The sequence below is a fragment of the Coturnix japonica genome, chromosome Z (assembly GCF_054131305.1).
Source record: "Coturnix japonica strain WE chromosome Z, WE-NBRP24, whole genome shotgun sequence".
NCBI lineage: Eukaryota > Metazoa > Chordata > Aves > Galliformes > Phasianidae > Coturnix > Coturnix japonica.
In genome coordinates, this window is record NC_140702.1 from 41,888,204 (window position 1) to 41,907,127 (window position 18,924).

At 37.0% G+C, this 18,924-nt stretch overlaps 1 protein-coding gene across 10 annotated transcripts in view; it reads right to left on the reverse strand.

Moving 5' to 3' along the window:
- Positions 1-2,632: 2,632 nt before the first annotated feature.
- DENND4C (DENN domain containing 4C) overlaps positions 2,633-18,924 on the reverse strand; it is a 69,952-nt gene continuing 53,660 nt past the window's right edge. For 7 of the 10 annotated variants that reach the window (XM_085530267.1, XM_085530264.1, XM_015849060.3 and 4 more), the window contains 10 exons: positions 18,296-18,476; positions 16,838-16,947; positions 14,647-14,822; positions 13,718-13,900; positions 13,168-13,357; positions 12,040-12,285; positions 10,685-10,802; positions 9,833-9,986; positions 8,842-8,906; positions 2,633-7,435 (listed from right to left, as the gene is read on the reverse strand). In XM_085530267.1, coding sequence (XP_085386393.1) covers positions 7,299-7,435; positions 8,842-8,906; positions 9,833-9,986; positions 10,685-10,802; positions 12,040-12,285; positions 13,168-13,357; positions 13,718-13,900; positions 14,647-14,822; positions 16,838-16,947; positions 18,296-18,476 — 1,560 coding nt within the window. In that variant the 3' untranslated portion in view covers positions 2,633-7,298. Of the gene's footprint in view, positions 7,436-8,168; positions 8,602-8,841; positions 8,907-9,832; positions 10,046-10,684; positions 10,803-12,039; positions 12,286-13,167; positions 13,384-13,717; positions 13,901-14,646; positions 14,823-16,837; positions 16,948-18,295; positions 18,477-18,924 lie in introns of those variants that run through there. The other 3 variants (XR_014939864.1, XR_014939865.1, XM_085530265.1) reach the window with 3 other exon arrangements.

An 18,924-nucleotide genomic window follows, 5' to 3' on the forward strand; every position in this document is an offset into this window, starting at 1 on the left:
CACTGTAGAAATTGGAGCTGTTGAACAGGTGATTTGCTGGTGGTAGGTTAATGGACATAGAAGGATCAAATTAATCGTTCTTGAATTGTGGTCTGGATTAGGGATCGAAGCATAATTTCCAACTTGGAGGCGGCTAATAAGGCAGTGTTCAGTATCTGTTAGCAGTCTGCCACAGTGTGTTCTTACAGTAACATCAGTTCAAAGTCTGTGATACAAAATAGATAACAAACAGAAGTGCTGTCTGGCTATGGTAGCCTGCTTGCAGTGTTGGCAGGGGGCTACTCCACAAGGCTGAAGTTGTTTTGAAAGCTTGAAGCTTAGCTGATGGACTGGGTCTATTGCTACCCAGATATCCACAACTGCAGAACAGATCATTTCCCCCACAGTAACTGCTACAGGGCTGTACTTGACCCTTGCAACTGGAACAGTGCTGATACTGCATCAGTGTTTTGGCTGTTGCTGTGTCATTCTGGCACAGCAATAAGGCTGGTTCTCAATCCCCTCAAAAGGGTAGGATGCTTGAAAGTGAGGAAGAGGTGAGTTGGTCACAGGGTAGACAAGCTAGGTTACACTGAGCAATAAAAGCTGGGAAGGGAGAAGAGGATGCTGAAAGCTATGCATATTGAGGCCCTGCTTCCCAAGAAAGACACGGTTGAACCTTGCTCAGTGTGAAGTAGAGAATTATTCTCTCCCTCTGTGTGGCTTGTTGGAGCTTAGCTGACTGTAAAATCACCTCACAGAGCACTACTGGGAACTGTAGCGATGTCTTCCTCCTTGCTGCCTCAGCAGATGCTTATACCACCAAATGAGACTCATTCAGCCTCCTGAATCTTTAGGCTGTACAGTCCCAACTGTCAGCCTCCTCATGTCTGATAGATAGATCAAGTCTATCATTGTTTGTGTGGCCCAGTCTATATTTTTCACATAGTGTGAAGCCTGGACTTGGACACAGCACCCAGACAAATCTCACAAGCACCAAGTAGCACAGTAAGATCACTGCTCTCCACCTGCTGCCCATGCTAGGGTTGTTGGCATGCTTCCATGTAAAGGCATGCTCCTCACTTGTGATGCTGGCATCCCCCAGGAGCCCTAGGCCTATTCTGCCAAGCTGATCTCCAGCCCAAAAAGCAGCCCAAAGTCTTAGCAATGCTAGCAAGGTTATAAAAGAAATGCCCAAAAGACAAACTACTGCAATTCCTAATGCCATATTTTTTCCACAGGCTGCTTCTGTTACGTATTCTTGTTTGTTTAGGAGTCTGGTTCTGTTATTTTTACTAGCAGATTAATGAACTGGCCACTGTAAGGGAGAGCGTTTCGAAGACGTTCAATCAGGCCTGAAGCACTTGGCCAGTAACTGGCAATATCTACTGTTCAAATTTGTTCATTGTAATTTTGAGCCTAAACATGAAAACAGTAACAGAAAAAAGGTAGGAGGCCTACCAGCATCTCTTGTGTTCTGCAAGGGTGCATCACTGAAAGCATAACTCAGCAACATGGCTGCTAAGTCAGTGAAATAAACAGACCTTACAGCAAGTGTTAAGCAATCTGCAGCCACGAACCTGCTCATGCACCTGATTAAGACTAGCTCTTATGTATGTATGTATGGTTAATGGTCCCTCAGAGCCGCCTTCTCTTATAAACAAAATCTGCCCAAGATAACTGTGCCCACAGAGTGGTGGTCAACAGCTAAGTTCCAGATGGAGATCTGTGGTAAGTGGTGTCCCTCAGAAGTCGGGAGTGGGACCAACATGCATTAATAACTCCTCAGTCACATTACAGTAGGATCAAGTGCACCCTCAGCAAGTTAGTGGGTGTCACCAAGCTGTGTGGTGCAGTCAACACACCCAAGGGATGGGACACCACCCAGAGGGACCTAGACAGATTTGAGCAGTGGGCCCAGGAGACCCTCATGAGGTTCAATAAAGCCAAGTCCAAGAGCTTGTGACTGGGTCATGGCAGTGCCTGCTATCAGTACAAGCTGGGGGACGTAAGATTAGAGCACAGCCCTCCCAAAAAGATTCTGGGGGTGCTGGTGGACGGCAAGCTGAACGTGAGTTAGCAGTGTGCCTTCACAGCCCAGAAAGCCAACAGTATCCTGGGCTGTGTCAAAAGATGCATGGCAAGCAGGTCCAAGGAGGTGATCTTGACCCTCTAGTCTTCACTGGTGAGGGCTCACCTGGAGTACTGCATCCAGATGTGGAAACCTCAGGACAGGAGAGATACAGACCTGTTGGAGTGATTTTTATGGTTTGTTTTTTAACAATAAAGGTGGTGAGACACTAGGACAGGTTGTCTAGAGAGGCTGTGGATGTCCCAACCCCAGAGACACTAAGGGTCAGGCTGGATAGGACTCCAAGCAACCTGATCAAGCTGTAGATGTCCCTGTTGACTGCAGGACAGTTGGACAAGATGATATTCAAGCATCCCTTCCAACTCAAATAATTCTAAGGTTCCATAAATCCTGGGTGTTTGGTTTTTTTTTTTTTCTTCTCTATTCATTGAGATGCTATGAAAAAAAAAAAAAAAAAAAGCCCAAAAAGGCAAATGAAAGTCTCTGGTTTTGCAAAGCTGTAGGCTGAGTTTGCATTTAAGATTAAATTCTGCCAAACACTTGAATAACTGAAACTTCACAAAGGATTTGTACTTGTTTTATTTCGTGAAACACATTAAAAATTGCTTCTTAATCTAGGATATCTATACAAAATTCAGAATATGTAGAGTGCCCTTTTAAACTCAAGCAACATCTTTCAAATGTACAAAAACATTACATAGAAACACTTGTTAATCAAAGCAAAAGTAAATGGATGCCATTTTTCAACAGTTCAAAACAGTCTCTAAACCAGTGCAAATCTTATTGCATTACAGAAAACTTTCCAACTCAGTAAATTCATAATTTATTCACACCACATCCTTTCGTCCTCATCACAATACAGTTAATTTTAAGCTCCTGAAAGGAGTTTAATGTGCTTCTAAAAACAGCCAACAGTCCCTTTTATTTGCACCACAGACTGATGCAGACTGAAAGACAGAAAGGGAAAAAAAAACCAATGGATTCCTCTCCTCACATGCATGATATACAGCGCAGTATAAAACTGAACTGGAGTTCCATTCAGAACTCGAGTCTCAAGCTCTAGAAGTTATAAGGTTGTCTCACTGGTTTTGTAGAAAGGGTCAGTGAGGAAAAGCTGATACAAAGAAGGCACCTTGGAGATTTTATTAGTTGGAACTGAAACTGTGAATGAGATACCCAGCTTAACGCTTCATTAAATGAAGTTCTCTGCACTGAAGTAGCTGTTCAGTCAACTTTGAGAACTTTTGCATTTTGAAATGAGAAACCATTGGGTGAATTTTTCACTGATTTAAATTTTAACAAATCAATCCAGCATATATCCTGAAAATGTGCCTTTATGTTGCAGCTATTGAAACAGAGTAGTAAATTCAAGGACAAGCATATTCTTTTATCTGCAATACAAACAGCCATTAATTCACAGTTAAAGTGGAATAAAATTACTCATGAGTCAAAAGTAGCTTGAGCTCAACCGATGTGAAACTCCACCAGTAATAAGTTTATTTGCAAGGTGAAGGAGCTCAGTTTTAAAATATATAAACACAATACTTTCTATTCAAATGGTATTAGCTAAGTTTTGTTTATATAAAATGTGAAGACAGTAATATATAGAGATGTTTGTAGTAACATGTGAAAGCTGGTACCTATTACTGTGCCAATACTGCAGCTGTATCAGCCTCCTACACATACCGGGCTTTGAAAGCTGTATATTGGTAATGTGCTAGAATATATTCAAAACAACTAAAGAAACATTTTGGCACTTTGGAATCCTGATTTTAAACCTTTAAGGTCCCTATTTCTTGTTTTAATTCTGCAAAAAAAAAAATAGATGTTTTGATAGAAGCAGACAACTACTGACATCTGGTGTAAAATAGGTGTAAAATATCTTCCCAATGTAACTGACAGCAATTCAGCATTCTTAGGGCAAGGGAACTTCTCCTTGTAAGATTCGCTATTGCAATGAAAACTTTCCAACTTCTTGGGCTCACCTGAAATTCTATTAAGTGTTTGCTCCTGCAGATGTTAGCAGTTTGATTTGCACCCTCATTCTGAACAAACACTGCAGGTTCTGAATGTAATGCTTACATACAACTGCTTTCTTCAAGTTCTTATGTATGAACTCCAAAGTACATGCAAAAGAACCATGTCCTCCTTAACATTAGCTGTTCAGATACATGCCAGACTAGAGAGAATTTTCAGAGGCAAAGGTTTTATAAAAGAGCAAAATACAAGTATTTCTGTTTACACTGAGAGGCAACAACACCTCTGTCCTGCTGCTTCATGCATTATGTATTCAGATAACTTTGCAATGCGAGGAGTATCTGTGAAATGAATCAAAAGCATCTGTTGGTAATTAAGTCATTACCAGGAAGTTCATTTACACTATTGATAACTGCAGAGAAAAATGTATTCTGCCTTTATTTGATTCATTTTCAGAGGGACCAAAGTGTTTTCCAATTAATTTCATTAATTTTCCAATGATATTAATGCAGGAACAGGAAGTGCCATCACATATCAGAGAGAAAGCAACTCAGCAGAAAACCTTCACTTCTCAGTTCTATTTTTATTTTTTTGTGAACACTGTTTTTGTGGTTTTATTCTCTTGAAGAAGAATCACCTTATCTTAAAACTAATTGAAGAAAAAGAAAAAAAAACAGTTTAAAAAATTCAGTTGTTCTTTTTCATTTGAACTACGGATTTCATTAAAGAACGAGCTGAATAGTTAGCTATAAAAAAAAACAGGCATTTCATTATAAAAAGTGCTCACTTTTGCCTCTATATCTATGTTAGATGAGTTAATTTCAGTAGGCACTTCATGACTTCAAGTAATTCCAAGCAGCACTTCCACCATTCTGAAATTCAGGCACAAAACAGAGGAACAGAAGCTAATTTGTAGCGTACAGAAACATCAGTACACAGAAGCGTATCAGAGGAAGTTAAACCCACTGGAAGGATGACCTAAAATCTTGCAGCAATCCTTCTTCCTCAGCACTGTCATTTTTTCTGCTCTAGTTTAGTCATGTACCCATGTGAAGTCTAACAGTTAGCACTAGATGCTGCGACATGATCTATTTTGGCTGTTCCTACAGTACTACTGCCCTTAATTGCCCTGTTTTCAGCAAAAGGTGAGAAGGCTGTTATACAATGAAGGTGATCTGCACGCTACTGTTATTTATTATTATCTTATTTGCAATGGGGTAGAAGTAATTTGAAGGTCACCAGTTACACTAAAAAGCACTTAAAGGATACACTTTCTTTGCAATTTAATGAGCTTGGAGTATTTAACCATCACTAAAAATTGCCTCCTTGTACATTGTGTCACAATCATAAGGTTTATCTAATAAACATTCAACATCATGTTTAAGATCAGTACGAAAATACAAAGTTTTCCTTTTTTACATATGGAATTACTATAAATGTTTGGAAGGATATGCTTTAGAGACTTAGTCTTTTTAAAAAGAAGGAACCATGCATGTAAATTATATAAAAGGAGGAGAGGGTAAAATATCAAGAATTAGGCTCAGCTCTTCCATTGAGATGGAGGTCTGAAATCTTCAAGCAAAAGTGTGCATAAAACCCAAAGAATAAAGATAAAAAAAAGAAAAGTTGTGTTTTCTGCTTTCAATTGTTGAAATACAGCAACATTTTAATTAGGAGAAAATCTGTCCAGGCAATACCCCTATACTGACTCAGGACCAGCACTTTCAGACTAATTGCAAGGAATCACTGTCATAAACAGCGTGAATCCTTTTTTTCAGACTTATGAGAAAAGTAAAAGTCGCTTTTGTTCTTTCAGCCAGAACCTCCCTCATCATTTTCAAGAATAACATCCTTTAAGAAAGACTGGCATGAAGTGAACACATTCACGCTAAGATAGAACTACAGTTTTAGCTGTGCTCCTTTAACATGCTACAAATCCTTCTGTTCTTTCTCCAGGAACAACTATGTGAGAAAAACCCATCAATAAATTTCAGGGGTGAGGGGGGGAGTAAAAAAAATAAATAAATAAAAAAAGGCATAATTCCTGCCATATTTCTCAAGTAACAAACAAATTTAAAATACAGAGCTGTGTTCAGCCTCTTGTGTTCCAAACATATGACCACTGTTGTCAACTGGGTATGTGAGGTGAGGAATCATCTAATAGAAGCAAGCTGAAGATGGATTTGCCTTTTTAGATCAGTCATTCAAGCAATTCATTTACATGTAGTCACACCTTGAAGACCAAATTTATAAATAAATTTTAATTGAAATATTAAATTTGGACTATCAGTGCAAAACAATTAACCCACAGGCTAGCATGAAACCATGGGGGAAGGGAATGAAGAATTCAACAGACACGAGTTTTCAAAGCATACCTGCATGCAGCATAAAGCATGTTTTGAGACAAGGTCTGTTTGACATACCTTCTCTCAATCCCATTGTCTTCTAAGCTTCTTATCTAACTTGTAGAAAGCCATCAACTTCTGAGCTGCTTAGTGTAGGAGCCTAAAATTCTTTTGCAGAAAACAGCCATGTGTTCATAGGATCCTCAATTTGTTTGATAGACAAGACAGGAAAACTGGGAAGTTACTAAGTTTTACATCCATAGGCACACGTTATGAAAAGGTCACTCAAAGACCATTTTGAATACTAATTGGAACAAGGGTAAGGACAAGGGTAGCAATTTTAGGTACTGTGATCTGTTAGAAGCAACTGCATTGCAGTTTCCAATCCAAGGACTCAAATATTTACATTCATACATATATACTGCACAACAATGCAAAAGATCCCCTTTAAGTAAAGGTCATTTTAAAGAAGTACAGAAGGACCTAAGCATTCTGTGTCAGGAAAGGTCTTTCATTAAAATACACAAATATTGATAGCCCTTAGGAAACTCACCAACTGTAGTCTCCTATTTAATTATCACCTTTCTGAACAAGTTGATATTGAAGGGGCAAAGATTTAAGGAAAAGAAAGGAAAAACATACACAGGAAAAAAAATTCAGATAAATCACTGAAACCAACTCACCCTATCAATACATTTTACAAACATTTTAACATACTTTACACAGTGTCTCATGAGATGAAAGACAAGGTTATATGCTGTAGTTCCATGAAATTACTGTGACAAATTGCTCAATTATCACCTTTTATGATTCAATAGCATGTGTATATATATATATATCCCCATACTCCTTGTTTGTTCACCTGCTTTTGTCTTGCTGACATTTAGCATGTGTTTTCCTCATTTTTATATTAAAGGTGCTCCAAAGTACTTCCGACAACACTCAACTCTGCTGCTTGGTGGTGCATCTATTTTCTGCATCCTTTCAAGAACATCTTTTGGTAAGTTTTTATGTGCAAGTCTATACTCACTATCAAAGACCTCTGAAATACAAAGAGCATTATTAAAATTATTTAAGGAACCATGTACAGCATGCAATACTTTTCCTATAAAAAGACTTATGTTCATTTTTACAGAATAAAAAAAAAAAAAAATAGGATAACTGAACTAGCTACTGGGTTTTTTTTTCCAAAAAAGATCCTTTCAAAGAAACTAGAAAGCATTTTCAGGCTGAAACATCAAAAAGCATTGTAGTGAAAGCACAATGTGCAAGGTGCTCTCCTGATTCCAAGACACTTCATGTCTCATGGCTGTGAGTGAGTCCCATTGCTTGCATGTTGCCAAATAAATGTTAGAGGACAGCAGGATGGGATGGGCAAGCAACTACCTAGAAGACACCAACCTAATGCAAGACATGTGAGTTGGGAAAAATTAATAAGCAACATTGGGAGCAAGTTCTTAGTCTTGAAGTAACATCTCAAGATAAAGGTTGTTTAAAATAATTTAATACTTGTTTCATGGAATCAAAAATCATTACAGCTGGAAAAGACTTTTAAGATCATCAACCATCCACCTACCACCAATCTTGACCACTATGTTCATAATTACTACATCTACCCTTAAACACCTCCAGGGATGGTAATTCCACCACCTCCCTGAGCAGCCTGTTCCAATGGTTAACCACTCCTCCCAAGAAAAAACACTTCCTAACATCCAACCTGAATCTCTCCTGGTAGAACTTAAGGTGACAGAACCTCTGGTCCTATTGCTACTTACCCAGAAGAAGAGATCAAAATCCACCTCACCACAACCTCTTTTCAAGTGTGTAAGGTCTCCCCTGAGCCTCCTCATCTCAATAACAATTCCAGTTCTCTCAGTCACACCCCATTAAGACTTATGTTTCAGACTCCTCATCAGCTTTGCTGCCCTTCTCTAAACACACTCCAGGGTCTTGATGTCTTTCTTGTAGTCAGGGGCCCAAAACTGAACACAGTATTCAAGGTGCGGCCTCACCAGTGCTGAGTACAAGCAGACAGTCACTTCCCTGCTCCGACTGGCTGCACTATTTCTGATAGCAAGTCAGGAAGCTGCTGGCCATCTTGGCCACCTGGGCACACTGCTGGCTCATGTTCAGCTGCCTGTCAGCTAACACCCTCAGGCTCCTCTCCTCTGTGCAGCCTTCCAGCCACTCTGCCCCAAATCTGTAACACTGCAAGGCATAATCATTTAATCAAAGCCAAAATTAATGGCCCCACATAGACTAAATTTTCAGAAAAGCGAAACCTACTTCAAGACTGACAGCACAGCACTTTTCTTTAAAATGCAGCAAATGGAAAGCTACTTAGAAATATACAGATGTCAATTTTCCTCACCAGCTTTCGTTTGGAGTATTCAAATAAGTTCTACACATACGACATACACTACAAAATTCACAGTATTTTTCACTTACCAATGTCAATGTTCTCTCTTCCAAGAGATACCAACGACAGGAAAAGAATTTCTCTGTAAAAACTCCTAGGAAATATATTGAAAAGTAAATAAAAGAACTTGCTGACTGTTTTCAGTTTAAAAAGTCACTGTCGAAGACATTAATCTTCCTCTATATAGTTTCTGCAGCTGTTCTTTTAATCATGCTTGTGAAGAATGCATGTGATCCACATGAATATTAGCTTGAGCTTTTCTGAAGCCTAAATATTTGCCATTAGGTTATGAAGTTGTATTAACCATGGACCAGTAGTTACACTGGCTCTGAAAATCTCCCTTCCAAACACTTCTTAAAGCCTCCAGAAAAACAAGAGATGCAGAATCAAGCATCAGCTATTTCAGTTAACTCATTGCTGAGGATGAAATACACAGAACTTATTTCACAGATCAGCTATACTTTTTTTGTTGTTGTTTGCTTCAGAAAGTAAAGCTTTCTCTCAGAAGGGGTACTATCAAACTGGGTATTAATCTTGTGAAAGATTCTCCTTTAGGCAGCACAGTCTCGTTTGTTTTCAGTAACTACAAACCACAGAAGCAAAGATCAATTGAATGTAATAGATTCCTGAACACGCTTTGGAAATTACATACTCCAGACTATGCTTTTGTATGAAGCCCTTTTTGAATTACTGCACAGATGGCAAAGGCAGAGTGTCTCACTTCACTTGGGACCATTCTACTAGTCACTTCTACAAGTCGGCAAAACTTCTGTAGCTAAATCTAGATAATTAGGAGACTATTCTAGATTAAGCAACAGCATACTGCACTTACCAAAATCCACAAGGTACCTGTGTTTTGTTTGTTTTGGTTTGTTTTTTTTTAATTCTATTTTAAAAAGCTCATTTTCATTAGTTATATTTACTCATTTCTTATGTTCTTATGGAATTCTGTGTGAAAAGTGTATGGTCTGACCTTTATCTTTAACTGGCAAAAAAAGAAAGAAGAGATTTTCACTTTACCTCTGTCGTTTTACATCTGGTTTAACTTTCTGTAGAAGGAGATGGATTGGTTTAACAACGTTATTATGTTGAATACTCAGTTTAATGTTCTCCAACAAAGTGTTTGTTGCCTGCTGATCTTCTGCCACTGTAGAGGGTTTCTTTTCAGAAGAATCTGATTAAATAAAGCAGTTTAGATTCTTAGACACCTACTGCTGTGAATTGTTGCTTACACTGCAAATACAATAACATCATCAGTATTAATATGTTGTAATATGTTGTTGTGTTTTTTTTTTTTAATAATGACTCATGAGAAAAGAAAATCCAATTACTAGCAAAAAAATAAGGTTATTGATTATGGAGTAACCACATGGCATGTAAATGAAATGTAGTATAAACCTGGAGCCACAAGTATGCTGACCTGACTTTGGCATGTATCATGTTTTTCTAAACACACTCTGTGAAGATGCTGCAATATGACTGTCTTTCTTTCAGCCCATTTTAAACAAGCTTTTTCTTCTTTATTTACTTATTTACTCAAATACACATACATACACATCTTCATTCTCAGCTGTGTACTTCAGGGATGCTTTCCATATATTAAACTCAAAAAAATATGCTTTGTGAAAGTTAAAGAAAATACATATTATGCTATATTCCCAACTAGTTTTCTGATCAGTCTAATTTCATTTAGGTTACTTTGGACAAATGCCTTTTCATTACCTCAAAACCAAAACTTGCAAGCTGCTATGGAAATTACTATGAAAACATGCTAAAAATGCACAGATTTAAAAAACTGAGAAGAAGGATTAGAAGTCAGGTTAGCAAAAGAATTTTTACTGAATTTTTACTTGTAACACTTAGTTTACTTACTGAGATTTCTCCAGGATATATACAGAGGCTCCCCTGGCTCTTGGTGAAGGTTGATATTGTCCCACAGAAGCTGGATGTACACTAGCTTACTGTCTTGAGCAAGAGATGTCAAAGGAAGCTATATGAGGAAAGGGAAGAAGAACAAAAGCATACACTTACTGTGTAAGTCTGTTCTTGTACTCATTTTGCAAACAATCAAACGAAAGTATTTCATTACTCATGAATCCAACAAACACAAAAATTTATGTCTTCTAAGAAGAAACCGCATTTACCAGGAGCAAGGTAGAACAATATTTTTTAGCTTAGCTGGACACATGAAGATTGTTTAGTTTTCTATGAATATTTTCAGAATATATGTGGGTATGAATCCTAAATTATTTTTTGCACGTCAAATATGTTACTCTATTTGTATTACTTAATATAATACATCTTAGTGTCATTTAATTCAAGTAAGACTCAGTAAGCATACTTATGTGCTGATCATTCCAATAACTAGGAATTCCACTTGCATTGATGTATCAATCATTTATTTCCATTACAAAATATGTGGGACTGAAAACAGTAGCTCCACAATTGTTTTAGAAAATTAAGAGCCTCAGGAACCAATAATGCATTAGTGATTAGCGATACAAGAATACTAATACACAATACGAGAGAACACCTATACAAAAATTAGTAGACAAAAAAACACATCAGCAATGTATGAATTTAAATCAGTAATCACAATTTCATATCTTGTATTGTGATTTTCCCTGCTAATACATCTATTATTCCAAATGCTTTAGATTTTATTGGTATTGGACTTCAGCTCCATTTTTTTAAAAATTGCTACAAGGTGGTTTGAGGAAATTGAAGAGCAAAATCTTAAAATCAGGGTGCTTGTAAGTAGATATGAGATCACTAGTAGTTCATCACAAGAGCTGTATACAAATACCCACAGAATCTGGGTATTTGATCAAACATATCTGAAAATATCTGTTTCTTTAAATGGGAAAAGCATCAATTATTTAGTTTCATTTATGTAGTGATGAAATTCCCCGTGTGAATAGGGAAAATTATTAACAGAAAAGAACAAAGAATCTTGCCTATTAACTTTAAAAATATACATGCCAAAGCACAGGATCCACAACATGCACACTGCGACATATTGTAAACAAAGATCTCCAAAAGCACACATTTTATGCCTTTAGTTAATCCTATCCTTTCGTTTGTTCTTTTTCTCTCCTATTAAAAACTGCAACATATAATTCATTACATTCAACCTACTCCTAAAGGACTTACCTACTTTTCTGAATCAATCTCACACATTTAAGGTATTGTAACAGCTACAGATCTAAACAGAGAAAGTCACTAACCTGCACTCCATCATTACAATGTTCAGATGTTAGAATAAGTCCAGGTAAATTGCTAGGTAGATCCAACCTTCGGAAATACCAAACTAAGTTCCAGAAGATTATGGGATGTTGATTGATGAATTTGGATGTATGAATTACTTGTTCTCCCTCGTTTTCCAATAAAGATTCAAGCTCCTTACGCAGTACCAAAGGGCTCAAGTAGGGTACAGATACAGGGAGAGGATTAGGTCTTTTAATTAAAGGATCCTAAAAACAAAACAAAAAGAATAAGTACACAACATCTTTTATTTTACAAAAATCACAGAATTTTCTGACCAGAAATTTACTTCAGAATTACTTTCCCTGAAAATCCCCCATTGTAACATTCATTTTGACATTTGGAAGAAACCTCTGGAAATACTGAACATACACCAGCAGCATCAGCAGTTTTGACTGTTGAGGTGTGTCTTATCTCTCTACAGCACTATCACTTAAGCTCATTTGCTTTCTCTTATATGAAAAAGATAAAATGCTGATTTGTTATAACTTGTCTCTGACTACGGTTTCAAGCTGCCTAAGCTTGTACTAAGCCAGTGGCAAATGGATATAGCAGAAAAATATTTAATTATGTCATGCACGGTACTTAAATCAACAGTACATGTTAAGGAAGCCTCTTGCCTATAAAAAGTACTGAGAGGAGGAATTAAGCTTCAGTTGAAAAAAAATAATGTAATACTCTGAATAAGCCTCCTACTTTTTTCCAGCCAGCCCATCAAGTAAGTCTACTAGAATATACAGGAGAAGGGTAAGTAAAAGCAGGAAAGCCTGCTGTGTTGTCTACACTATGTGTTTAGTCTTCTGTACTAGTTGAGTTATTTTTAAAACAACTTTCCAGACTTAGAAAGACAAAAAGTAGCACTGTAGTAGTTCTGACAAAGAGAAGACATTATACTATATTTACAGTTCTTCAAATTCTTTTAAACAAATTGAGCCAGGAAGACAACACAATTTGTCATAAGAACATGAAAATACACTTGACAACTTTTGTTCCCAAAAGAGGCAACAACGCTAGCAGCAGACCATTATTCATTTTAAACTCACTGTAGTCAGCATTTTCTTGTCAACTCAGCACATGACTTTGAAACTTACCACAACTTCTTGCAGACTATTTGGAAGACTAACTGTTGAAATGCCATGTGATGGTCTCTGGGAAAGATCAATGTTTTGCAGTGGACCTCCAACACTGTGGCTTCGAGTTAAAGACACTCCCCTTTTTGGTGGATTATTGGCAGATGTCTTCATGGCTCTGGGATCTTTGTTCTGTTCTTCTGCAGCTTCACTGTTTCAATTTTAGAAGAGAGCATGCTAGTGTGAACCATTTAATATTCCATTAGCAACAAGAAAAAGCAGAGAATGGCAATCATGTAAGTGCATGGAACCAAGCTTCTCTATCAAAAAGGAATTTGTTCAGTTTGTGTAGCATACAAACATGAAGATTCAAGCTCTATTTCTGCAGAGAGTAGCATTCCTAAGAGGTACTCATTTACAGGAAAAGACTCACATCATATTGGTAAAAGTACACTTAAATCACAGAAAAAGAATAAGAGGAAACAATCAAGTTGCAGTTGAATTTTTCCACCATGTATGGTGCTTAAGCCAATTTTCTCTAGAAATAGACTAAGAATCCTTCTCTACCCACCTCTGCTCAGTCGTGGAGCTAGATTCTTCAGCTATAGTATGGCTGGACTGTGGGTGATCGGAAAAACTGATCAAGTCAGTAACAGCTGGACTGGACAACAGCTTCTTCTCCAGTAGATCCGTGGTTAATTGAGTATTACTACTTTGTAAACTATCTCCCGAGGTACTTTGCTTCAGGAAAAAGCTAAATTAAAACATGAATTGGACATGAGGGGAAACAGGCTAAGATAAAAACATAGATTCATTTAAATTACTATTTTCAACATTTACTTTCAAAAGGTAGCAAAAATAAAGATGAACAACATTTAAAAGCTTGACAAGGTGACACAATCTTCATCCTCTTCTCTCCATGGCAACTCAGACAGGGAGAACTAATGAAAGAACAGAGAAATTGTATCCACAAAATAAGAAATCTGACCCTATACTCTAAGGATATATAGTGGCAAGGGAACTTAGTTTGTAATGGTTCTCAATCAGTAACAATATATCAAAACCAGATGTATCAATAAAAACAGCTGCCACTGTAACATAACTTCAGAGAGTAGGATTGTGTCTGACATGGACACAAGAAAACAGCAACAAGATCTTGTATTGGAAGTGCATTCTGAGTACACACAGTAGTAATATGTGTTTCAGCAGTGAAGAAACAAAATGAAAACAGACTTACTACTACTCAGCAATAAAGATTACAAGGAAAATATCAAGTCTGGTAGAAAAATACAACCACTTCTCTTTCGATTATTCTACTAAATGAGCAACAGTTTACACAGTTTATAATTTCCTTCAGTACAGTCACAACTGTTGGACAGTCACATTCCTAAAAATACCTAGACAAAAATACTGGAAAATATAACAAAAATACTTTTGTGAAAAAACATAACTACACACAGGTGAAAAGGCAGAAAACCAACATCTGTGAAGTTCACTAACCTTGCAGAGCCACGTAGGTCTTTAAACTCAATGTTAAGTAAAGGCAGGAAAATATTTTTACAGAAAGGACAGGTGGTGTTCAAGTTTGAATCATCTGCTGTCCATCCAGCCATAATTTCTTCATCATAAACCAAAGCACCACAAGCTCTACATTGAGAGCAGCTTGACATCAAAACCTAAAACAGGAAGAAAGGAAGGAAGATTATCATTCTTCTTTTAGGATTCCTTTAAAATTGCCTATGTTGGCTAAGCATTTACATGAGTTTCACAGAACCCCAAAATGGTTTAGACTGGAAGGGCCCTTAAAGATCACCCAGTCCCAACCCCCTTATCACAATCACATTTGCCATCTACTAGATCACATTATCCAAAACCTCATCCAACCTGGCCTTCAGCATCTCCAGAGATGGGGCATCCACAGCTTCTTTTGAGGAACCTGTTTCAGTGCCTCACCTCTGAGTAAAAACTTTCCTCCTAATTACTAATCTAAATCACCTCTCTTCAGAGTTTAAAACCATTCCTCCTTGTTCTATTACTACAGTGTAAAAAGTTTCTCTCTTTCCTGTTTATAAGCTCCTCCCCTTAAGTACAAGAAGTCAGCAATGAGGTCTCCCTACAGCTTATTCTTCTCCAGGCTGAGTAAGTCCAGCTCCCTCAACCTGGAATGTGCTGGCTTTGCAAGCTGGATAAGAGAGACAATGAGCTGGGGAAAAACAGCCCAGTAGTTGATAAACTATGGCAGAAGGATGGGAATCATGGGGAATTATGTTAAATCTAAGCCAGCTGTTAGGGGAATAGAACAGCAGGAAAATCACTCCTTCCCTGAATCCCTTGGGGCAAGGAAAATTATTTTATGGACAGAAGGAATTGAGAAAAGCATTCCCAAGGATTTAGTGGTCAGCACAGCCCATAAATAGTTTGAATGCATTAAATTATTATTGCCAATCTGGCTGCAGCTGAGCTGCAATATCTATTTGTATTACAGTAATCCCAGATTCCTGTACACAGTGGAACACATCTGGAAATAAGGTCTATTGTATGCTGATTTAGAACATCTATAAATTAAAAATATATAAATTATAAAAATACATAAATTGCATATCTGTGTTTCCACAAAAGTAAAAATTAGTAAGAAACCTCTGTGATGGAAAAAAACAAGAATGCTAGTTCTTAACTTGTGAAGGTCTTATTTCTAAACTAGATTGAGGTCTGGAGAAAAGATGCTCAAAAATATTACTGTAGTAGCTGAGAAACGATTTATAGTAGCTCTTTTACAGGTTTCTCCTTTCTTCTTTGTTTCATTTGCACAGGAAGTAACAAAAAACACCACCAAACACAATATAACACCTCTTAGATCAATAGGAACATTTTTCTTTTACTATTCTATACTTATACTATTATATTTTTATACTATATCTTACTATGCTATTACTATGTAAGGTAGTATCTTACATAAAGTGCTGAGGCATGGGGATCAAACATGAAAGATGATTACATGGGGCCTAAAGAAAACAACACTACAGAAAAATGGTCAAGGCAAATGAAGTGAACAGCACCTAAATATCTGAACTCTGAAAGCTGTGGACTCCCCATCCCTGGAGGTGTTCAAGGCCAGGTTGGATGGGGCCCTGGGCAGCCTGGTCTAGTATTAAATGGGGAGGTTGGCCGTCCTGCCTGTGGTGGTGGGGATTTGGAGATTCATGATCCTTGAGGTCCCTTCTAACCCAAGCCACACTTTGATTCCGTTAACTATCTTCACTTTGACCCTAAAGTTTTTTTCTTCCTTCTGCCCTTCAGATTTTTTCTCCCCTTCATTCTAATGAAGTAGAATGAGTGGATAAAGGGGTTTAGAGATATGTAGAGACAACCCACCACAATTACCTTGTACAAATAAATAATTTTCTTAAAGTAAAAAAAAAAAGCTTGAAAGGAAAAGGAGTCCTGTTTTCATACTAACTTCTGCTGCACATCAAGTTTTAACCTTTATCTAAATTATCTCCCTACATGAGAGATACACAAAAACACTTGAAACACTTTTTTAGAATTGTTGACATATCAAGCCCCTCTGCAGAAGAAACACGCAAAAAATGTTACAATGAAAAATTCAACCACAATCCAATTGAACAGATAATTAATTCACATAATCGTATCAAGTAATTGTATCTTTTATAAATGAATGTATTAATGTTACCTCCATTGCATAGTTCTGGAAAATGCTGGATAAACTAGTATTATGAGAAGAGCTGAGCTCTGACTTCTCAGAATCTGGAACTTTCATACTTCTTGGGAATGAAACTTCACCTGTACAGAAAAGAGTAGTTCAGGTCTCCAATCAAGAAAAGAAAGGAACAATTCCAAAACAGAACTTCTATTCAGCCAAAACAGAAACAGGTACCAGATCTCAAAAGAAGTGTGTAGCTCTATAACTTTACTGGAATTGCAACAAACAATGATATCGATGCGATTAACATTTCAAGTTTATTTTTGTCTAATAATGTGGGACAGTCAGGTAAAATGAGAAAAAAGCAACAGTGAATAAAATCTGAAAATACAAAGAACAGCAAAGGGCAGGTAAGACTGCTCAATATACAGAATCTAGAAAAGGCATTCAGCATTTCTTGAACAATGCATTTGTATGCAGATAACAAATGGAAGCACAGTGCCAGGTGAGATGCACAGTACCACATATGCCAGTACTGTGATTAAGTATTCCCTGGCTAATATTGTCATAAAACTAATATATTTTCTTCATTAAGGCTAGGGTTCAGGGTTATGAGCTTTGATTAGAAGGGGAAAAACATCTGGAATATCAAAATTAAATGGTTGAAATCTGTTTCATGAAGCATAACCACCAGCATTACTTTAAGTAACAATCTCCTGACTAAAATCACTACTAGAGCCACCTCGAAGAAGGTTCCTTTACTTCTTCAGATAAAATTTGTGAACAAATTTACATTCCCTGGACAGCTGAAACAGTTTGTTAGTTCTTACTAATTTCTCAGCAAACTGGGATTAGAAAATTGGTCTTCAGACTTAACATTCCTAACAGATTTTGCTCAAAGGGACATCTATGACAAACCCTCTTCCTCTCTTGATGCACGTGGAATTGATCATACTTATATCACTAAATTACAACAGAAATAGCTAAACCAAACATGAAGGTGCTTCTGCAAAACACTTCTTTTTGCAGATTAAATCTGAATTGAAAATGATTAGATCTAATTCAACGAGTTTGGGGTCTGACAAAAAAAAATAACAGTTTATCTTATAGACATGGATTTGTCAATTATTTACCTTCAAATCAAGTCTGCACCCAGTAACTCCTATTCCACATCAATGCTGACGGCTTTGCCTCCACTAATTATGCAACTATTTGCAGTTCTTGAATATAGAGGAAGTATTTTACAGTTAAGTCCCTGTGTTTTGTATCGACATTTTATATATTCAGCAAAGAGAAGCATCTGCTATTTGCTACTGCAAGGGAACAGTATTTATGAAATAGATAAAAAGTCTGTGCTTATTTTAAGACCTTGAAATAAGTTCAGTTTATGCTAACACAGCTTCTGTTTTCAATGATTTCAGACATAACAGTTTCACTCAACTGTTATATTAATAAACAGATTTTGGGGGGGGCGGGGAGGAAATTCACCTGCATTGTAATGTTGCCTTCCTGCTTCTCCACTGCTACTGCTGCTGCCAAGACTAGTAGTACTTTGTGCAAGCTCATTTGCAATTAGTCCTGGGATTCCAGCTCTCGATGACAGATTATCTCCTAAAATACTGTCTTCAAAACCAGCAGGGAAGTTAAAGTCTCCTGGACTGTTTTCTTCCTTTAACATTAAAAAAGAAAAATCAGCATTTTTTAGGTTAATTTAATTCCATCTTTATCTTCACCAATAACTAAATGATTATTATTTTTACACAAAAGATACATGCAGACAATCTCATTGGACAAAACAGAAAAAAAAAAAAATAATTTAAACTTCTTCGTTACAGGAGAAACAAGGAAAGAAAAAAAAACCCACACAGAATAAAGGAAAATGCAACAAATTAAGGCAATTTTGACATTCCCTTGAAAAAATTTCTAAGGAATAAGGTCAACATAACAAAAAAGGACACTGAAGAAAACCAAGGGCGTGATTTAAAAAAACAAAACAAAACCCAAACAAATAAAAGACCTTTGAAAAGAACCAGTCAGTATTTATTATTATCAGAAAAATATAGGCAATAGCTGGTCAAAAAAGGGGAAGAAATGTGTTTTTTTACTTAGTATAAAAG